The sequence below is a fragment of the Astatotilapia calliptera genome, chromosome 3 (assembly GCF_964374335.1).
Source record: "Astatotilapia calliptera chromosome 3, fAstCal68.1, whole genome shotgun sequence".
Lineage (NCBI taxonomy): Eukaryota > Metazoa > Chordata > Actinopteri > Cichliformes > Cichlidae > Astatotilapia > Astatotilapia calliptera.
This window is the reverse complement of record NC_137424.1, coordinates 42,440,889-42,464,253: the sequence shown is the minus strand read 5'-3', so window position 1 is coordinate 42,464,253 and position 23,365 is coordinate 42,440,889. Positions and strand designations below refer to the sequence as shown.

The following is a 23,365-nucleotide window of genomic DNA, read 5'->3' as shown; positions in this document are numbered from 1 at the left end:
CACAGCGGAAGTTTAATATACATTTATATAAGTGACTGCGCAACAGGACGAAAGAATCTGTAACGTTTAAGGTGGAATTTTTACCTGTGTGTCTCTCAGTGAGTCAACATCATGAGCACTTAAAAGGTGAATGACGTTCAGCTGGATCATGGTAACTCCATGTTAGTTATTTCCTGAGAAGGACGGCAACCCCATGTGTACCTCAGTGATCCCACAAAACCTTTAAAATGTAATCTAAAATTCAGATGTGAAATAGTAACTATGTAATAGTAATGAAATTCTGCGTGTCTTTTGGATCTTGTTAGTTTTTCTGAAATATTTATGATGAACTGAAGCCTGGTAAGTCTGAATTCATGCAAAAGGGATTAGAAAGAGAGCTCTTAATGTAATAAATGGTAATTAATACAACTGTATTTATGATGTGAAAGTTTGGTTTAGGGGTTTGTGGGCTACAGTTAGCCATTCGATCCCCTGTTGTGGTATGTGGGACGACTGGTCGCATTCTACCAGCAGTTTGATTTACAGTCAGGCTCTTTCTAGCAGTGATGAGCTGAAAGGAGGTACACAGTTAAGAGGCAGACTGACGTGAGGGGTCAGCTCACATCTGGCCTTTGGCAATCAAGACCTAATCACACTCTTGCCCCTTTGCCACCTGGCTGACACCCTACACCCTCTGTGGCACTTCCTCCTTTCCCTCTTTCCCGCTACCTTTATCCCAGTAAGGTGACATTGATCATGTCATGACCACGAGCATGATATTTGTTTTTCATGCCAAAGATTTCAAGAGAATCTTAAGGTGGAAGTCAAGTTCAAATGAAGTCATGTTTCCACAGAGGCGATGACGTATGTGACAGTGACGCAAGTGGCTTTGTGGTCATGTTTTCCTGTGTCTGTATATTTGATAGAAAACATGAGAAAACCCAAGTGGCATCTGTGTTGAGCCCATTTATTTTACACACATAATCCTCTATTCAAGCTCTGCTGGCTGTTCGTATATCAACATCGCTCAAACCTTAAGCACGTTTCCACGTTGAGTAAATATGATCTTCACATCATTTGGAGAAAGAAATTAATGCTTAGCAAGGCAAGGCCGTGACAAGCCTGGAGAACTATTCCCGAAGACTAAAGAAACGACAAGAAAGAAATAAAAGAGGGCAAACCGAAAACTGACTTTCAAGCTCGTTAGTTTGTACAAACTCTGTCTTTGCCTCATACATGCCTCATTTCCACGCACATGTTTCAGTAAACTGCTGTCCCTCCTATTTCCCATTCCCCGAGCAAAATAGAAAGAAATGAAGGGGTGGCTCAAGACTTTTGCATTTCAGTTGCCCACATTTGAAAAAGCTAAATATTTCCATTACATAGTAAAGCTTTGTTTCGCTTCCCTAGCATGATGAGAATGTCATTACATTGATTCTGAAAGTATGAAGGCGATCTTTTCACACAGTTGTCGGTTGCCTGGCAGCGCTGACACATGAACCTGTTTCACCTTTAAAATTCTTCTGTAACTTAACCACAATCACTGTCGCTATGGAAGATGGAAATGAATCCACAGAGACAACACTGACCGCACGTCATATCACCACACAAGTAATAAAACATGCGCACACAAACACACACACACACACACACACACACACAGGTCATACACAGTCTTCGCCTGTATTTGAGTACAGATTGAGCTCTTTTTGCTCATTTTGACCACAATCTCAATGTCTGCCTCACTTAATATCTAGTTTTTAATACATAAGTTACCACCTTAAATGTACTGTCAGCACGGGGTGATAGAGGAGTGAGAGCAAACAAGGAAGTATAGAGGCCAACATATCTCTGTTCCCTTTGCATTGGCAGCGTTTACTTGACGTGTCACGCCACATAGATATCAACCAGGATGTTAAACAAAAAAAAAAAGGCTTGGGCTGCTCTGAAAGTTCACTTTAAGAGAGGAGAGTCATAAATAATTGTCACAGGAGGGTGAAAATTTACCAGGATTCAATGCAACTTTATTTATATAGCACCAAATCTACTGTCGCCTCAAGGTGCTCAAGGTAAAGACTCCACAATAATAGAGAGAGAATCCCACCAATCAAAGCGTTTTTATCATCATCACGTTTGAAGTTGTTTCATATATAATATATTTATAATCTGCACTCCCTTAATGTGGGTCTCCAATCATCCATCAGGTTTTTCTTTCCTCCCTCTCTCGTTATCCTAAATATATACCGTTAATATATATATAGAAACCCACAAGTGTCACAGTAATATTTTTTTACAGTCTTCTAAAAGCATTTGAAATTTGACGAGGAATCCAGCCCAGTTAAACATAATCCCGTCTCTTATTACGCTGCGAGTCTGGGTCTTGTCGGGTGGTTTTGAGTGACGTTTCGGGGTCTGTTTCTGAGATCAGTCACCGGGGACGGCAGGTGGACGTCTTTGCCTTCAGGGTGCTGAGCTGTGTGCTGCTCGACTGCCAAAGGAACGTTCGACTGGATCATGTTGCATCACTTGAAATCACATGGACACAACCCAGATCACAGCAAGGGGCGATGCGGTGGTGCTACTGTGTGCGTGCTTTATTAGTTCCTAACAGGCCGTGCATTATAACTTAGCGGCAAAATTAGGATTGCCTGTGAGAAGCCTGTACCAAAATAAGCGTACATTATACAGTGGGGCAAAAAAGTATTTAGTCAGCCACCGATTGTGCAAGTTCCCCCACTTAAAATGATGACAGAGGTCAGTAATTTGCACCAGAGGTACACTTCAACTGTGAGAGACAGAATGTGAAAAAAAAATCCATGAATCCACATGGTAGGATTTGTAAAGAATTTATTCGTAAATCAGGGTGGAAAATAAGTATTTGGTCACCTCAAACAAGGAAAATCTCTGGCTCTCACAGACCTGTAACGTCTTCTGTAAGAAGCTTTTCTGTCCCCCACTCGTTACCTGTATGAATGGCACCTGTTTGAACTCATCATCTGTATAAAAGACACCTGTCCACAGCCTCAAACAGTCAGACTCCAAACTCCGCCATGGCCAAGACCAAAGAGCTTTCAAAGGACACCAGGAAAAGTATTGTAGACCTGCACCAGACTGGGAAGAGTGAATCTACAATAGGCAAGCAGCTTGGTGTGAAAAAATCAACTGTGGGAGCAATCATCAGAAAATGGAAGACATACAAGACCACTGATAATCTCCCTCGATCTGGGGCTCCACGCAAGATCTCATCCCGTGGGGTCAAAATGATCATGAGAACGGTGAGCAAAGATCCCAGAACCACACGGGGGGACCTGGTGAATGACCTGCAGAGAGCTGGGACCAAAGTAACAAAGGTCACCATCAGTAACACACTACAACGGCAGGGAATCAAATCCCGCAGTGCCAGACGTGTTCCGTTGCTGAAGCCAGTGCATGTCCAGGCCCGTCTGAAGTTTGCCAGAGAGCACATGGATGATACAGCAGAGGATTGGGAGAATGTCATGTGGTCAGATGAAACCAAAGTAGAACTTTTTGGTATAAACTCAACTCGTCGTGTTTGGAGGAAGAAGAATACTGAGTTGCATCCCAAGAACACCATACCTACTGTGAAGCATGGGGGTGGAAACATCATGCTATGGGGCTGTTTTTCTGCCAAGGGGACAGGACGACTGATCCGTGTTAAGGACAGAATGAATGGGGCCATGTATCGTGAGATTTTGAGCCAAAACCTCCTTCCATCAGTGAGAACTTTGAAGATGAAACGAGGCTGGGTCTTCCAACATGACAATGATCCAAAACACACCGCCCGGGCAACAAAGGAGTGGCTCCGTAAGAAGCATTTGAAAGTCCTGGAGTGGCCTAGCCAGTCTCCAGACCTCAACCCCATAGAAAATCTGTGGCGGGAGTTGAAAGTCGGTGTTGCTCGGCGACAGCCCCAAAACATCACTGCTCTCGAGAAGATCTGCATGGAGGAATGGGCCAAAATACCAGCTACTGTGTGTGCAAACCTGGTAAAGACCTATAGTAAACGTTTGCCAACAAAGGTTATGTTACAAAGTATTGAGTTGTATTTTTGTTATTGACCAAATACTTATTTTCCACCCTGATTTACGAATAAATTCTTTACAAATCCTACCATGTGGATTCATGGATTTTTTTTTTTCACATTCTGTCTCTCACAGTTGAAGTGTACCTCTGGTGCAAATTACTGACCTCTGTCATCATTTTAAGTGGGAGAACTTGCACAATCGGTGGCTGACTAAATACTTTTTTGCCCCACTGTATATTTATTATTTGTGATGAGGCTGCTATGATGAGAAGAAACTTGAGGAGGAGCCTCATGGAGCATGGAGGGTATGGTATATCTATAAAAAGAAGCTTCTTGAAGGTTTGTTGACTTGTCTGGGAATGCCTTAGAGGGAACATTCAAATGAGATTTTAGTCACAAGTCCAAGCTTTGAAAGAGGACAGAGTTTGTGCATTAAGGTGTTAGCTGCAGTGCAGCAATTTACATGTATCCCTTCTAATTATCTCTTGGTACTACAACATTGCCAGAAGTGTCAGTACTGCGTCAGCAACTGCAAAGTGATTGCACACTCTTTGTCTTTCTTTATAATCGGGCTGGTTTATTTATTTTGACCTGAATCAGGCTGGCAGTTTCCCCTTACGTCTGAGAGCTATGCTAAGCAAAGCTAATCAGTGCTGGTTCTAGCTGCATGTTTAATATGTAAATACAATAAAAGGTAATGTTCGTGCTGATCTCTCTTTAAGCAGTTAAGCATATTTGTTCCTAAGATACTTCCTTCTTCTACTTACTTTCCCTAAGATAAGATATCTCCCCTTGCAGGCAAACTCAATTTTAGATCTCCACATGTTAGCTACTGCATTGATGAAGCGCACAGTAACAGCACAATTACCCAAGCATGTTTTCGATGGTGGGACGAATCGCAGAACCAGGACAAAACCATGGAATAAATAGAAAAGATGTACACAGCCACCTAATGTCATTTACTGGTTTCTGTTTCCCAGTCTTCCCCTTTGATGCTAACATTGAGCCTAGCATTAGCATTTTGGGTGCTACTGCCTTGGTTTCTTGGTTGTTTAAACTAATGTTACAGAGAACAAGAATATTAATTAAAGCATCAAAGGTCAAAATAAGTAAAACCACAAGGAGAAATGTGTCATCTGTGGATGTGGATGTAGCAGTGCTAAAACTATGCTAAAACACATTTTTATCAGCTGTTAATGTTATATGTGTTGTAGCATTGTTTGATGTTAATAGCGCTCTATGTGTGGTCAGAGGCTCAACAAGTTGTAAATGCTGGCAAATAGCAGCGGTTAGTGAGTCAGTCACAGTTAAATGCTGCTTTCACCATTTCCGCCACTCTCTATTTGAGATAACCCCATGATATTCATGCTGTGTAAGCAAACAGTCCACTAAATCAAAGTGTAATAATAGGAGTAGAGAAATTGAGACACAGTGACTTTTTCTGAACGTTTATTTAAGAAAGGCTCTTGTCACACAGGCTTAGAAATTAATTCATGACTCCATGGCAACCGCCAACTGCTAGGGAAAAATGTGTATTCCCTGATCCGGCAGCAGTTCCTAGGTGAAAGGAGGAATATGGTGTTACACCGGAAAACTCTTTCAGGTTGTTTTGGTCGTTAGCAGATTGCTGCATTTGCCTGAGTGGAAACAAAACCATGAGTTCAACACAGTCTGGAAACACAGACGTTTTCCTTTAGAGTAAATGCTGCGACTTTTGAAACTTCCTGATTGCAGCGTTAAGGCTCAGCAAGTGGTTGCCGAGCGTTTGCAGACAAGTTGGAGTCTTCAATGCGAAGTGTGGGAGACTGTAGAAATTTGCTAGCAACCAACTAGAATCACAACAATCACAGGGAGCACTCTCTTTGTGACTGAGTTCACATGGTGACAACCAGCAACTTCCACCAATTGCTCACCAACCGGTGGGCTGCATCAGGAACAGCATCCAGTTTAAAGAAAATAAAAATAAATAATAATAATAAAATCCGCTAACTCAAACTACCTCCTGTGGTGACTCCTTGTGAATACGGATGCATTAGCCTGGTGATCGATGGAGATATTGCCATTGAGGGGCAAATGGTTCTAAAGTTAGGGGCATTAATGGAAGAAAAAATTCTTGGCAGCAGAAAGCAGTATGATGTCATAGAAAATGTCCTGCTGGATGTTGGATGGGGGGGTCAGTACACAGAAGGTGTGGTTTGTCCTCTTGGTACCAGTGAGGCGAGACAAAAACCATTGTCTGAATCTCACATAAAGAAAGTTGGAAGAATAAAGGCATTATCTTGTGAAAGGCCTTCTGATCTCCCAAAGTAAGGTTTTATTTTTGCTGTCGAACTGATGTGAACGGAAAAAAAACCTGCTGCTAACGACAGAACAGAAAGTTCAGACCTCGGCTGTTCTAAGAATAACTTGATAAAACCCGAAGAGCACGTGACATGAGTACAATGTTACGCAAAACGACACCCACTTTGATCTTGAGCGAAGTAACAAGCCTGACTGCACAAAAAAAAGGGATGAAAACGATTTTTTATCATGAGAGCTACAGTTTCACAAAAGTCTGCCCAGCTGTCATGTGAGATAAATCAGGTGTACCTCCTGGTAGTTCACGTTATAATGAATTGCAGCCAAGTGCACCTCACCTTTTGTTCCAAATCTGCGACATATTAATAATAATTAATCAACTTAATTATCCTCCTTTTGCAGACTCACAAACTAATGACTTTCATTAACGCTGAGGTATGCTGTTGATTAAAAATATCATCACTCCGGGTTATGGTGATAGATAAGTGATGGGTGTAATAACTTCCAGTAATATTAGATAAGCTGATGAGGACAGATGGATTGATACAGTAGATATTTGGGGGGGTGAATAGAGTCTAGACTGTTTAGAGAAAGCAGAGACTCATGGGAAGTATGTCGCCAACTCCCCCCAATCTGGAATCTGATATGAAGAAATCTGTCTTTGTTTGCTGTGTGCGTGTCTGCCTCGCTCTGAACATGTGCCACTCTCTGTCTGTGTATGTAGACGTGTTGTCGTATTTTCAGGACCGAGGCTGTCTATCCCTGGAAACATAAAGGACGTTTAATCACTTTGCAGAAATGTATTCTGCAAGCTACACACTGTGTCTGTAACTATCACAGCTATCGGGCTATCTTAACTGTTAACCACAGAAGCCACAAAGACCTATCATTGCATTCATGCCTCTTAGCTTACTTTATATGGTCCCATAAAGCAAAGGCAAAGCTGCCTTTCAACATATGCAAAGAGGCCCTGCTAGTCTGCCTGCAATTAGTTTCATGCTGCAGCAGTGCAACCAATTGCTGTTGCTTTTAATATAACACTCGAGCAGCTATTTGTCTTATACAGTTGTTCATTTACTAGTGCTAATGTGTTACTTGTAGCATGTGTTTTTTCTGCTTGTTGTTGAGCAAATGTGGCCATTAGGATATCTCTCAAGGTCTGCAACAGAAAGAATGTCTTCATATTCGCCGTCCTTTGTCTTTTCTTATGTGGTGAAATGTCCTTGAAGTTCACATCTTTGCCAGCACCACTTCATATTTTTCTTTTCATAAAGTGAGCATTAAAAGGCTTTTCGAGACACTAATTTAGAGTAGCGTTGCACACATTGCGGTCCCTCCAGTGACTCAGCAGGCCGTCAGTTCCTTCAGCTGGTGCCCAGTGTTACGTCAGTAAGAAGACAAATTTGCATTTCTATTGTGAAAGAAGAACATGGCAAATGTTCTCAGAGGATTTTTGTTCTCAACTGATGCAGTGAAACTGCCTTTCAGAACCAAATTCGAATCCTTTGATACGTGCAGACACAGGCAGCAACACGTGGACTACCAAGATTTTAGGTACAGTGTAAACTGTAGTTTGTAGATTTGTTACTCTTAAAATGAAATTCCACTGATTATAATTTGAATAGTCTGTGCTGTTCCATGATTCTTTCATTAATGAAACCAAATAATTGGACTGGATTCCGAAAGCTTTCCATCTCTTTTTAGATCACCCGATAATTCAGTTTCTGACGAAATACATGCAGAACTAACGACACATCAACCGGGTGCATCTGCACTTTGTAATAAGCCTAAACACATAGGAAGGAAATTTACCTAAAACTGACTTGTCCTACTGGACCTCAGTTCAGTGTTCGATTATTATTACAGAGATTATTATTACAGAGAGGATGCTGTAGGTATTAAAGGTACTGCAGTGCAGTGGTTTGAATCATATCTATCTAATAGACTTGATTTTGTTCATATAAACACACTAAGGTTAATTATGGAGTTCCACACGGTTCTATGCTAGGGCCACTTCTGTTTGCATTACATACGCTTCCCTTGTGCAGAATCATTCAAATACCCAGTTTCATCTATTCAAACCAGATGACACACACCAATTAGTTAGTCTGCAGGAATGTCTTAGACATAAAGACCTGAATGACCTCTAATTTTCTGCTTCTAAAGATTAGCGGTAATAAAAGCCGAGGGAGGTCAACAGTGATCACTGACTGTTTTAGGAGCTTTTTGAGATTAAATAGAAGAAAATACATAACATTAAACATGTTAACAACACAAAAGCCATATTAAACGCAGACTACTTTAGGCCCGGAAGTAGGATTCGTCACGTCATCACTTAACGACCGGATAACTCGAAAACGAAGCAACACAGGATTTTCAAATTGGTACAATACAGGTGCAGTTATTACTGGTGACCTCAAGGTCAAGTTCAGATTTCAGCAAAACGTGGTGGCCATGTTCCCCTGCTCAGCTGTAAGAACTACAGCCAGGGACCCTGATTCGTGTCTCGATTAATGCGCTGAGTCACACACCAGGTTTGTGTGTGAAGGTTGGATCAAGCTTCTGAATAAACACACAGCTGACGCACTTTAATCTCACATATATTGACACAGTCAAATGCAGGAAGAGGCCATAAACATGAACATTTTATGGCCTCTGTTTCTTTTTTATTTTTTAAGTTACATGTCTACATTATCACCCTCTCTGTATCATGTCTTGTTTCTCTGTTTTTCATGCCAGTTATCCATTGTGTGTTAAGAGATGTATGACTTTGTGTTGACAAAAGAAGCGATTCGGTCACTTTACTCAAGTTAGTGGATTCGAATATATGAGCGTACATAGATACGAACCGCGCAGAAGGCTTTCAGAGAAGACTTAAAAATGATCTTTCTCCTGTGACAGCAGGAATGCTGGGAACATTTGTAGCAGACAGCCTCTCAACAACAGACAGCTTTTATGTATTCAATGTCAAACTCACGGCGCTCCTTCAGACTCTCTCAGCACGCTACAGAGATGCGTGAAAGTGCCAGTTGATTTTCGCGATAGATTCCCGTGTGCGCCTATACGTCTGTGTCACACGTGCACATCGTTCAAGATGTGTCATTAAATGCTTTTAGGACTTCTTCAAAGGAACGCGCAGTCGAGCGGTAATGACAACAGCTGTCTTGGTGCGAGCACACGATATTTTTTCTAGTTGTTTTAGAGACTGGGTGTGCTGTTTTATCCTTATCAAGTCAGATGTGAAGCTCATTGATTCATAATTGTGTGAAATGTCAAAACACCCTCGGCTGCTGCTCAAACATTCAGTCCTACGTGATTAGAAGTACCATTGTCTGCTGCTGCTGCTGGTGGGGCAGTTTTGTGCTTCTTGCTCCGTCGTCAGGACGCTCTGAACCTGCGGTTCATTTTATTTACCTCAGACATGTACAGACAGTTTTTCTAGAATTGCGAACAGTATATTGAGCTCCCTGCAGATTACACCTAAGCTGAAAACTCAGGAACTTTTAATTCTACAGCTCGGGCATCTTTACTATTAATTGCATAAGCTTCTCTTTATCTGTCCCTTAACTGCAGTTAACTGCATCGAGGTGCAGACGTGTCTGTTCCTGCTGTTCTTAATCTAAACTTGATTGCATGCGTAAACAAAAAGGGTGTTTTTGCTTAACATACCTGCATAAAGTTAGATGCTTCTTTTATTAATTTTTAGATTTGAATAGAACCAGTAGCTTATGTTTTTATTATGTTGGGAAATAAAGAGTTAGGTGGGGATTGCAGGATTACTTTGATATTTGGTCATACTTTGCATCACATTAAGGCTTCCTAGGACAAATATTTGTACATGGAAAGGTACATGAATAATAACATGTCATTCATGCATTGCTCAGGTCGATTTTTTGTCTTTTCAGAAACAGATTAAAAGGGACAAATCATGGCGAAATATAAACTAGAAAGAAAACCAAGTGTGTGTGTTCATTTGAAGAAAACTGGTTAGTGATTTTTCCGTTCAGGACATTTTCAGAGACTGTTTTTATTAGGTCAAAGCACTTATTAAATACTTATTATACATTCATTATTATAAACAGACCTTTTCTGTGACTTGTTTCCAACTTTTTTGATGCAAAACAGGCGATACACAAAAGACGGTGGACAAAAGAAGTGCACAGTCCTTCTGTTCCGTTACAAGATTTTAGGTGTTTGTCACATACAGATAGCTTGTAAATGTGTTGTTGTGGTTCTTGATATTGCCTTAAATCTATCAAAACAACTCTACACCTTATTCAAATGAGTCTAGGAAACACTCACAGCAATTTTTAGACGTCACGTTTGCAGGTAAGCATGATGCAATAGGACCGAGCTTTGCTGTGTGATATAAAAGGCTAATTACCTATCAGAAACAACGAGGTTTGAATTAGATGGCAGATCAGGTTTTACATCAATGCCAAGGCCACACACACATACAAATATTGTTCCAAGATGAGTGCTTTGAGGTGTTTTGTAGTCAGCCATGATCCTTGTTGATGCCACCGGTGTTCTGGCAATTCTTTGTGGGTTTGTTTGCTACAGCTCATACTCCACAGGGGCATTTTTTAGTTTTAGTCTACCAAAGGAGGACAGCTGGAAGCTGAAAGCACACACACAGGTGGAAGTGGCGCCTCTGCCATGGGTCTGTTTCTCCTTTCAAAGTCCTTAAAAGGAAGAAAGCTGAGCAAAAACAAAGTGTGTGTGTGTGTGATCCAAATCCAGACTTTTAGGCAAAGCCAACTCTCTGCGGCTCCCTCTGTCAAAACCACACATGGACATACAAAGACAAGCACAGCCATCTGCATCCCCCCTGGAGATCTTAGTGAAAAACACTTGTTTTAAAATGTTCTCTGCAAAAAACCTACAAATACATCCATCAGGATGATTCTGAAAATCTGTTGAAACTCACTTGTCTTTCTCTCTCTTTTCCTAGTTCATAATAGAAGATATGAAGCAGCAGCAAACCAACAAACACAGCAACCTGCACCGTGAAGACCAGCACATCACTGTGGAGGAGCTGTGGAGGGGCTGGAAAACCTCTGAAGGTAAAAAGCAAGCAGGTCGACTGAATTAATGTCATTAAAAACACAAAAATCTGCATAACTGTCCCGCATGAGATGGTTGGTACTTTGACACATGTAGGGAGGCTTGCTATAAGTGATACCTGTACTATAATTATAGTGGAGATAACAGGGAGTGAGCAGTTAAACAAGGAAGCACTTAAAAAAACAAACAACCTATTTATCGGGAAGACGATATATACCAGTTTCCTGCAGGGAAACAGGAAGACAGCCGGGGGGGGCAATCCCTAAACAAGTGTCTGTTTTTATAGCACTCAACAGTAGTCGTGCATGTTCACTCCTGGAGCTTCCTGTTTCAGAAATTCATTTAAATTCAATTCAGTTTAATGATATAGTGCCAAATCACAACAACAGAGAAAGCCCTAACAATCACATGACAACTGAGCAACATTTGGCGACAGTGGGAAGGAAAAACTCCCTTTAACAGGAAGGACTTGCTGCAGAACCAGGATCAGGGAAGGGCAGCCATCTGCCATCGTTGTGGATGAGGGGAGGGGGACAGGATAAAACACATCTATATTTATCCTTTATGTTTAATAAAAGCCTTATGCAAAGATTTTTTTAATCTCGAACCGAGTCTTGAAAAAGAAAGAAATTAAAAATATGCTGAAAGTAGATGACGGTGTACATAGGAATGAACTCCTCATCCCATGATGCATTGCAAATCGCAGATTCCACAGCAGCCTTCTTGGATTTAATCATTCTCATTTTTATGTATTGTATAATAACAGTTTTGAATACATGCTGTAGTTTGTGACGTCTGAAGTTTCAAGCTCACTAAGCAATCTGATGCTTGTGGGTTTAGTCGACAGTGACCTCCACCAGTTGGAGAAGTTGCTGTTTCAGTTTAGGAATGTGAGCAGTGTGGTTACGAATAAACCATGTTTTTGTTACAACATACTGTTGTTTCACAGCGTCGTAGCTAATACTCATAATCAAAACCGCTACGGAGAATGAAATGCTACTTCTACTATAGCAGCGCTGGTGCTTTATTTGGTAATATAATAATACCCAGAACCTTCTTCTTTTGAGATGACTGCGCTAAAGTCAAAAGTGACCTTAAACAACTTCATGATTCTCTGAGACGTCAGACGGACTTCTGCAAAAAGCCAGGACTGAAGGAGCGAACAAACATCTACTGACATTTACTCAAAGAAAACAAAGCGTGAGCTTTTACTCACTCTGCAGAACGTAGAGAAAGTGAAATGAGAGTTTAAGCAAACGCACTTCCATTCAAGAAACCCAGCTGAAATTCTGAGTCGTTTCAGTCATCCTTTATTTGTAATATTGTAATTATCAGGTTCTCAGGGGCAGTAGAAAAAAGTAACGATTTGCCTGATGAAATGTCCTTGTAAATGGCAAAGTGAAGCTGTGTTTACGCCACTGTGTCTCATCTCCTCTCTAATTCCTTTTTTATAACCCGTGACATATGTGGCTTATCTGCAACCACAGTCTGTCTTCCTCAGCTTGTTTGTGCCTGTTTGTTTATCACGCTGATGTATCTGTGCAGCTAACTGGGTTTTAGAACAAGTTCTTCACATGCACTCATGTTTGAAGCAAAAAATAAACTTCCTAGATTTATGTTGTTTGAATGCTTCATGGGTCTTGGTAAAATAAAATGTAGGTAAAGCCTGAAGCTTGGTGTCTTATCCTGAATCATTTTTCCCACCGTTACATCTCTTCATTTAGTCACCACAAACTTAGTGTGTGTCCCAACATAACTCTGGGACTGGCTGCGGCCCAGAAAGTAGAGCCTCCTCCAGTCTGCATTTTGAGGTGTCCCAGGGAAAGGACACCGAACCCTAAAAAGTGCTGTAATCGCACTTCGAGTGCTCAATAAGAGTGGAAAGCTGTGCATTATAAATGCCAGTGTGTTTACCGTAACAGCAAAATGATGCAACGGCAATTAATCTCAACCTGGTAATGAAACATATACTCATTTACCCGTCACACAGGGAGGGTTTGTGTGCAACGAGTGCTTTTAACTTTGATGCTTAAACCTGCTTAAGACTGAGAGTGCTGTCGTGCTTTGGGGAATTTTGGAGGAATGCAGAGGAGCAGATAACGAGCAGTAAATCATCTTAGTTACTGATCTGTGTGTGTGTGCTTTCAAAGATAACAAAAACATCTTCATTTTTCTCCTCCCCTCTTTGTTTTTATCAGTCCACAACTGGACCACAGAGGACACGGTGTGGTGGCTGAAGGAGTCGGTGGAGCTACCGCAGTATGAGAAGAACTTCCGGGACTTCCGGATCACGGGGAACACTTTACCTCGGTCAGTACCGCACGACGCAATCAAACGTACCAGCTCTGCTTTTTTTTCTTTTCCTGGGGCAACAACATGATGACACAACATCTGTGGGAATTTGCAGTGTGACACATGTAAATGGAGTCTTTTCTTTTGTCATTTGCTTCTATTGAACACACTGTTTGTGCTACAGCATCTGAAAGCAGCCTTAGCTTTCATTAGTCTGTTCAATGCTGCCCACTGCTGGTTGTAAAAGGCAACACAGCCAATAATAGCACAACTTAAGAGCCCTTCTTTCATGACAACAGCTGACTCGAAGCACTTCATATATTAAAAAGAAATCCAAACAGTCAGATGCAGCACTTGGCGACAGTGGGAAGGAAAAACTCCATTTTTACAGGAAGGAAACTCTGATACAGCAAGTATCTGCTGCCCCGGCTTCAAAAAAGAGGTGAGGGGAGGGGCCCAAAGACACACTGCGACAGAGAGAGGCAGGGTTTAATAATTACAAGACGACCTTTAAGGTAACTGTTGTTGCGAAATGGAACTGAACCCTAACAGGCACCAGTAGTGCAAACACAGATGTTGATTAGCTGCACATGCCCGTGTCAGCCCACCTGTCAATCGAAGCTATTTCTAACTCCAGTATCCAGATAAATTCAAACAAAAAGTTATAGACATAAAGGGAGGAAGCTATCTATGGAGGTCAAGGCTGTCTTGTTTATCTGGCTGTAAATATGCTTTTTAACATGGGGGTCTTATGGGGAAACAAGCTGGGCTAAGTGGCCAATAGATAAACTGCAGTTTTTTGCTGTTTTCGTGTTGTGTCTTCTCGTCTAGTGTGATGTTACTTAGCTGAGTCGTTGTTAGGAGCTGCTGTTGTAATGGGTAACGTTTGTGTTGTTAGGATGAGGTCATGTGAACTCAGAGTCATTGTAGTTTGTATTGATTTTATTTCATTTTTAATGTTTCTCTTCAGCTCAGTGTGGCTTTGGCTGTTCCTGTTGTTTAAAGCTGCTTGTGTAAGGTTTAGTTTTTATGCAGAGTGTGTTTGTGTGATGTTTAAGAACTGCAATGCAAACACAACTTCACACTCATGTGAACGCCCCGGTCTCAATAAACATGTGCATCACGTGTCCCTCTGATTGTATCGTTAATGTTGTGCAGATAACAAATTGACAAAGACTAAAACAAACAGCAATTCTTGTATGATGTTTAAAATGTGTTTTTTGCCACATCTAGTTTTAGTTCACTTTGAAAACTTTGTTTAGCATTCAGTCCTGTGTTTTCTTCTCCCCCGTTTTAGAATAGCGGCAAATGAACCGTCGTTTATGTCGATGCAGCTGAAGATATTAGACCAGCGGCATAAACAAAAACTAAACCTAAAGGCGCTCGATGCAGTGCTGTTCGGCCCCCCGCTACGTAAGTATAAAGCCGCGTGTCATCACACTTCATGAATATCAGTGGAAAATGAGCTTAAAGAAAATGTATGAATGCATGAATCCATCACTCTTTCTCCTGCTCGTCCTTCCCCGCACAGGTCCGCAACATAATTGGATGAAAGACTTCGTCCTGATGGTGTCCATTGTGATTGGTGTCGGGGGCTGCTGGTTTGCGTACGTGCAGAACAAGTCCAGCAAGGTGCACATCTCACAGATGATGAAGGATCTGGAGAGCTTGCAACATGCTGAGCAAAGCTTGTTAGACCTGCAGAGTCGGTAAGAGAGGGACGTGTATTAGACTTAAATGAAACACTGATTTAATGGTCACGTGCTGCCGCTCTCCTTTCACAGAGAACAGCAGCACGGTGGTGCAGCAGTTAGCAGTGACACCGCTATGGGCTGAGGCATGTTCTTCTATCTGTCCTGGCTTTGTATCACTTAAAGACTTGTTATCACTTGTTTTCATCATGCAATGACTTCAATACAACAACGATGTCACCTTAGTTGAACACCTTAACTATACCCTTAACTAATTAAAGCCTGAACCATGAAACAATTTTCAGAAAATCAGAGAGAAACATGAAGATGTACTTAATTCTTTGTCATCTAGAGCGGGTGAAATCCAAACTTTGTTTTTAAATCATGTAAAACTTAAACCGCCTACAGCAGCTATTCCCACAGGCAAGAGTGCTACGGCCCACTTAAAAACCAGAAAACCCCACGGAGAGCAGCCAAACTTCACTCTAATCAAAATACAGAAGAAAGTGATAAGTGATTTTATTCCAAAAACATAAACAACACAGGCTCTTGGCTATAAATTCCTAATGGTACCAAGTAATAGGCAAAGTTTTTTAAGGTCACCTGCTGCTGGGACACAAACTTCAATAGGAATCAGTCAATTTAGGTCCGAATAACGAGTAATATCACAAACTAACCACCTCCTGTTACCAGTTTTAATCCACTTTTTATATAAATAAATATTTTAAATATAGTGGATTTCTGTTATTACTTTGGCACACCTGCAGTACCAATGCGGTCCACCGTTGGGCTCCAGCTCACACTTTGGAATTCATTGCCCTACAGTACTTATAAAGTCCTTCTAAGCATACAAATACCCCTATTTCTTCTTCTTCAGTTGGCTGTGTTCTAACCTTCCATCCCAACCACACGAACCCTCTGCATCCCCTCCGTCACCACATCCACGACTTTCCTCTGTTCCCGTGTTCCCATGTTTCCGCCTCACCGTGTATCCTTCCCGTCCTCTTCCAGGCTCGAAAAGGCTCAAGAAGAGAACCGGACAGTTGCTGTGGAGAAGCAGAACCTCGAGCTGAAAATGAGGGATGAGATTGACGGGGCTAAGAAGGAGGCTCACAGGCTCCGAGAGCTGCGAGAGGGCGCCGAATGTGAGCTGAGCCGGCTCAAATATGCCGAGGAGGAGCTCGTACAGGTACGGCTCGTTGCCCCGGAGTCCTGCTCGCAAACAGATTTATTGTTAGTCAGAGTGAGGGAAACACAACCATAAAACTGCTCCTATTGGCTGTTGGCTACAATGTAATTTCAGATTCTATGGCGCCATAAGGAATATCCAGTGTATTCACATATACAACAGTCACATTTATTATCATTATGTAAATACTGAATTGTATATTCGATTCAGAGCATGAAATAAAGGGATAGAGGCGAAAATCTGGGACATCGCAATATGCGGATGTAAATGTATTCATTACTGTGGCGCAAACAACTTGAAATGAAAGGATTAATTTCATATTTTCCGCATTAAATTTTCATTTCTTCCATAAAACACCTACTTTGCATATCCTCGAGATTGCCTCATTTCCCCTCACATGGAAATACAGCACCGATATATCTCTCTGTAATGAGTTCTCTCCGTGCAGGCGAGCCAGGATTGGGCTCATTTACACACGGCGAACGCAGGACTTAAACAGTAAATGGAGTTCATTTGAAATTCGCTGAACGCTAACCTTCGCTTACTGATGCGTTTGATCGATATCCTGTGGGAAAGGGTGCTTTCTTGTTTGTTTGTTTTGTTTTTTGGCAGCGAATCTGATTGGCCTCTCGCGTATCGCGCTCTTCCCCGTGTAGGTACGGAAAGCTCTGAAGCGAGCGGAGAAGGAGATGCAGTCGGAGCGCTCGGTGCCCGAAGCTCTTCAGAAGTGGCTCCAGCTCACGCACGAAGTGGAAGTTCAATACTACAACATCAAGAAGCAGAGCGCCGAAAATCAGCTGTGCGTCGCCAAAGACGAGGTAACCGGCTAACTTTTGATAGGTTATTGCCAAGGCTCAAAAGATTACACGAGAAGGACACGAGGTGCTGGACAGAGAGCAGAAGCTGCTGCTGTGAGGATGTGACCACTAAGCTCTCCAAAGGTTACGTGCTGTGATTTGGCATGATATCACACATCTCATGAAGTGTTAACGTTTAGAAATTACTAAAAGATCAGCACTGGCAGAGATTTTAAAACATTAAAAGAAGGTCTTGCTGCCTGTTTGGATTACTTAAAGGAATGATGTTGGGGAGAAAAAGCCATTTATATTATGGAACTGCAAATCTGACTGAGCAGGACACACTACTACTACTACTAAACTACTACCATTACACCAGGGGACTTTTGTATATCTCTTTATTACAGTGGCCCTGAGAGTTCAAATAGAAAGCACCAGCAATCAGAAAAAGCTAAAGGGGAAAAAAACGTGAAAGAAAACGTGTTTTTGGGGCGACAATAACCTGACGGACCAGCTGAGGAAGTGACAAGCTAACAGTAAACAGCTAATAGCAAACATGTATCTACAGTATTATATAAATCATGTGATTGAAGCGCATGCTAGCCCACAACAACACTAATGAATCCTCTGCTTCTTTTAAGCGTGTCTCAGTGCGATATGTCACATTCTGGTTTCTGTCAGTTCTACAGCTGATCCATCAAGTCACTGTGTCCCCAGAAACGCTTGCTAGCTATTTGCTTGTGGGTTTTTTGAGCTGCAGTGCATTTGACCTCTCAGGGCCACCGTACTTCATCTCAAGCACTGAAGTCTCAGCAGTGCGTTGCATCCTAGCAGGCGCGTAACTACTCTGTGATGTTTTGCCTGGTAAATAGTGAAGAAATAGGACCAAATGATTCAGCACGTTTTTCTTTGTCACCTGCGTCTGGCAGAAGCTCATAATGGACTGGAGCTGAAGATCCTCTCCATTAGATGCAAATAGACATCAGTGAATGAGTTTACATCAGTTACATTAATCTGGCTTACAGCAGAGAAAGATTTAGTGCAGTGATCAGCCTTTTTAGGTAAAGATGCTGTGTGTTTTTTTTTGTTGTTGTTTCCACTCAATTTAACAAAAACTTGGGAGGGAGTTTATGTTCTATCATATTAGCTTCTCTTAATCGGTTTCCTGCTCTTTTTTCAGCTGCTTCCTTTAGCTTGTCTCATCCTATCCCCAACATCCTCCTCTGTCACAGCATCTCTCCTTCATTACATCCAGGAATCTCTTCTGTGGTCCGTTTTTGTCCATTTTATCCACTATCCCTGCGCTGCACATGTCCAAACCATCCCAGCCTTGCTTCTTTAACTTTAGCTCCTCTGACTCACTGCTAAGAACAGAATTTGATGTAAATGTCATCTTTTTTTCTTTCTCACATGTCTGGGGTGTGTATTTACATCACATGGTGTATAAAGTCCTTTGAGATGATGGTTGTTCTGAACTATCAATATTAAAAAGAAAATTCAGCTTATGTGAAGCTGAAATTCCAGCCAAAGTAACTCTATGTTTTCCCCATTTCAGGCAGAGAAAATAAAAAAGAAGAGAGGTTCTGTGTTTGGGACTCTTCACGTAGCCCACAGCTCGTCACTGGATGAGGTGGACCACAAGATACTAGAAGCAAAGTAAGAAAGACAGACTCTAATGTGCAGATTACAATAAGAAATATCACCTGATATAGATTTATAAGGAGGCATTTATAACAGAGGTGCTGCACGCTTCATGACGTGATCATAAAGGTAATTCAACAGCTAAAAGTAAACACGGGAAGAGAGGATTTGTTTCAGCCAGGTGTGATCTGGCAGTCAGGAGTACAGACAGTCGGTGAGGCTTTCCGTGCCTTTTTACACCAACGACGACTTTATCCTTGGCAGCTTTGCTTTGTGTGGGGATTAAATACTTTTGTTTGAGCCATCAGAGCGCTCAATGCATTTAAGAAAAACAGCTCTACAGTGTCGAGTTCTTGCCTGCTTGTGTGTTTTTTGCTCGTTTTGTCTTTTTTACCACATAAAGCTTTTACGTTCATGGGTCGATAAACACAATGAGATGTATTTAATATATTCAGAGCTCTTGGAGAAGCTAGGTAGCGCCACTGAGGTAAACAATTCATCTGTGTTCAAAAGAGGAAGATCAAGCGTGAGAACAGAGCGAAAGTGTTAGACACAAGTTTAAATCCGTAAACCCTGATGGATCAAAGCAAAGTTGGCATCTTACTGAGTCTGACTGGGGAATGTTGATCGGTAATCTGAAGCAGAATAAGCTCAGTGTTTGCATGCTTTTCTAATTTAACTGAGTCTGATTTATTCATTCGTTCGTCTTCATATTAGGAAAGCCCTGTCGGAGGTAACGGCGTGCCTGAGGGAGCGGCTCCACCGCTGGCAGCAGATCGAGAAGCTCTGCGGCTTCCCTGTGGTCAATAATTCGGGTCTGCCGAGCCTGACCGCCAGCCTTTACTCAGACCACAGCTGGGTGGTGATGCCGCGAGTCTCAGTTCCCCCCTACCCCATCGCGGGAGGAGTGGACGACCTGGACGAGGACACGCCTCCCATCATTCCACAGTTCACAGGTGAGCGAGGCGGCAGAGCGCGCCGACGCTTTGTAGCCGCAAAAGTGGCACGGCATAAATATTGACGTCTCCGTTTGCCTCTCCTCGTTCGTCCTCCAGGGACTACGTTGATTCGGCCCGCACTGACACGCAACAGCAGCATGTGCCGTTCCCGCCGGAGCCTGCTGAGCTCCCCGCAGTCCTCGCTGATGTCTGCAGACCCAGACCTGCTGTCCATGGCGAGCTCGTCCCTCTCCTATCGCCCCGAGGCGGACGACGACGTTATCATGTTCAACTCTGAGCGAAGGGGGTATGTGTGGCGATGTGTTTGTGTGTGTGTAGTTTTTAGTTTGCAAAAGGACTCAAAAGAGAAACATTTTACAAACTTTCTTCATTCATTTTTAGCTCCTAAGAATAGGATTTCACGCGCTAAAGTTTCAAATACATACATTTCCTTCTGCTGTTAGTTGCCGTAGCACCTCTTTTCCGACCTCTGTTCAGCACCTCATTAAAATACCCCAGCTGCCCTGATCAGTCAGCGGGTCTAGCAAAATCTAGTTTGGTTATGTAACAACATCACAGCATTCAGCCCTTTGTTTGAACCACGGACAGACCAAGAGCAAAGGAGCGGCTCGGCCTCGCTGAAGTTTTCAGTGAAACTCGAGACATTTTCAGGATTATTTGTCTGTCAGCAAAATAACTCAGAACCTGTCCAGCTGCATTTAGAGAGACTTGATGGTAGAGGCTGAGCCTGACTGAAGGAAGAATACTTTACAGGAGTTTTAAACTTCTGTGTCAAATCTACGCTGTAGTTAGGTCGTAACCTAACACCTCTCACGTCCACCTGTTCAGTACTTGAGATTCCTCCTGTGGACTTTTGGCTGCTTTTGACCGGAGCGTTTGAATTTATCAGTGAGAGAATAACAATCATCACATTAATATAAGGAAAAACAATCATACTGTCAAATATAAAGACTCTCATATATTTGCTGAAACTATAGGAATGTACCAAAGAGGTAAACTTGAGGGTCAAGCATGAATGCTGGCAACAGTGTCGGCTACTTTCCTTCAGTTAGCCTCCACAAAGATTCACCACAGAAGTCAAAATGAGCCGTCAAACGTCGGTGGGATACAGAAAAGTTTGTTTGAACTGCAGATTATGTCCATAGACCTGGAAATGCTGAAATTGCTATTTTTTTGGTTCCAAATAGTGTTTAAAGTCTTAAAAGTTGCTGTTATTGTTTGTTTTGTTTTATAATTCAGAGCTCTCCCGTGGATATACAAGCCACATTAGCTGTGCAACATGCGAGCACCAGTGATTTTAGTAATGGATTTGGAGGGCAGCCAGAAGCACAACATTTGCTCTGTGTTCTCTGAGGCGGATACAGAGTTAGCAGTAGGGGCTCCAAAGAGCAAGTAACTGTGGCAGACTGTGAGGTACCGCCTTGTTTTATTTTATCAGGGCGTGCATGCTAGGTGCATGTGCTACGTAGTGATGCCGGTAGGTCACAGGACAAAAGCCTGGACTTCAAAATAAAGTGTTACAGGGAGTTCAAGTTCTATGTTTCCTGTGAGAGAGAATAAATCCCAGATGAGGACTGTGGAATTGTAACATCAAGGAAAGGAAATAATACACCAACATGTGATATCCCAGCAGACATTTCTACGCTGAATAACCGTCCTCAACATTTAGTTACGGCTGAAAAATGGTTCCAAAAGTTGAACTTGTGTCACAGACGTGGAGTCGAGGTACGTCTTAAACGGTGGCTGGACATCCCAGATAGAGACGGGCTGTGTTCAATAAATATTTTCTCTTATCTCTAACTGATAAAAGAATTAATAAAAAATAACAAGAAGGAAAAAAGTCACAACTCTTTAGTGACTCACTCTGACATTGTGGGTGCAGCATCTCTGTACAACCTCTTTCCCAGTAACACCAACTCGGCTCACCTGACTTGTCTTTTAGGGGTTTCCATTAGGTGGTAGTAGCTGGGAGCCAATAATCTGATTTATATTTCTCACTTTGTCAGAGACAGTTTGTAAGAGACCCGACCTTCACTCTGCACTCAAACAACGTCGACATCCGTCTGCGGTTCGGTTCTTGGGGTCTGAAACCCCCGACACCACCTGCTGTGGTGGTGACGGGGAGTTTCTATCATGTGCTGGGATGTTCACTTTAAATCTGGCAATAAATATTTGTCATTAGGAAAATGCAAAAATGCAAATAAAAGCGTCTGATCCAGGATCACAGAATGTTCTCAGGAGCGCCTTTCCTCAGATGATTTTAGCATCGCTGGAAGACGAGAGAGTGGATATTTAAGGCGATTCAGTGCCGTGTCGTCCGGTCGTAGAGCAGAGACAAAGACAATGAGTCCATCAGGTGATCAGGCAGCAGAGAGGGGAAGTGACTGAACATGGATGCAGGCGCATTTAGAGAAAGGCTAACTTTAAAATAGCACACATAGAAGATGTTTTTCAGTGTTGTTTATCAGTCTGTGACCAGCCTTGTCTGCTCTCCTTTAATAGGGAGGCGTCTCAGGAGGGCAGCTCCGACACAGACTCTCTGAGCTCAGTGGGCCGCAAGTCGCTGCACAACCCCTGCTCAGCGGCCTCGGAGATCCCCTACCGCAAGATCTCCCGCGAGGAGCTGCTGCTGTTCACCCAGACCGCAGAGCGCCCTGCATCCACCACCTCCACCACCCACACCAGCAGCAGCAGCAGCAGTCTCAGGGACACGCCTCCTCCTCTGCCTCCCACCCCGGCCACCACACCTTCAGGCCCGCCCTCCACCTCACCTTCCCCGGCCTTGGAGCACCATCAGTTTGCACAAAGAGGCTCGCCCGACCTCACCCGCATCGTACCCGAGTCCCAGAGCGGACCTCTGGGGAACGTCACCTCTCCGACGGGCAAGGGCATGTACAACGGCATCCTGGAGAAGTCCTACAGCTTCGGCCAGCTGCCGGCAAGCATGCTGCCTAATGTGGGGCGCCACCCGTCTCTTACCTCCCTGGACTCGGAGGGCCGGAGTCTGGGAAGGGATTACAAGCTCCAGAGCACGTCCTCCCAGGACTCCTGCGACAACGGAGAGAAAATCAGGCGCACGTCCTCTAAAATCAAAAACATATTTAAAAAGAAAAAATAAAACTTGAGTGTGTCTGTGTGTGTGTGAGTGAGAGAGAAAATCAAATCTTAAAAAGTTGTTTTAGCCCTAATATTAAAACAATGGACGTCACTGTAAGCTAAAACATTTCATTTTCTCTCTTAAGTTCTTCTTTTCGTCATCAAAGATGGAATGTAGCTCAGCCTGGGTGCCTTTAAACGCCTCCCCAGGCTGATAGCCTTATTTTTCAACAATGCTTTTTTATTTAGTCACTCACAGGGAAACCTGCAAAAGGTCAAGTCAGCGAAAAGGTCAAAGGTCATACTTGTTC

At 42.6% G+C, this 23,365-nt stretch overlaps 1 protein-coding gene across 1 annotated transcript in view; it reads left to right on the top strand.

Moving 5' to 3' along the window:
* Positions 1 to 23,078, top strand: part of stim2b (stromal interaction molecule 2b) — a 53,627-nt gene extending 30,549 nt beyond the window's left edge. The window contains exons 3-12 of the mRNA XM_026162156.2: positions 11,277 to 11,388; positions 13,588 to 13,699; positions 14,979 to 15,094; positions 15,213 to 15,390; positions 16,384 to 16,561; positions 17,218 to 17,379; positions 18,914 to 19,014; positions 19,717 to 19,955; positions 20,055 to 20,244; positions 22,461 to 23,078. Of these exons, the coding sequence (XP_026017941.2) occupies positions 11,277 to 11,388; positions 13,588 to 13,699; positions 14,979 to 15,094; positions 15,213 to 15,390; positions 16,384 to 16,561; positions 17,218 to 17,379; positions 18,914 to 19,014; positions 19,717 to 19,955; positions 20,055 to 20,244; positions 22,461 to 23,076 (2,004 nt within the window). The 3' untranslated portion in view covers positions 23,077 to 23,078. The remainder of the gene's footprint in view (positions 1 to 11,276; positions 11,389 to 13,587; positions 13,700 to 14,978; positions 15,095 to 15,212; positions 15,391 to 16,383; positions 16,562 to 17,217; positions 17,380 to 18,913; positions 19,015 to 19,716; positions 19,956 to 20,054; positions 20,245 to 22,460) is intronic.
* The last annotated feature ends 287 nt before the right edge of the window (positions 23,079 to 23,365 follow it).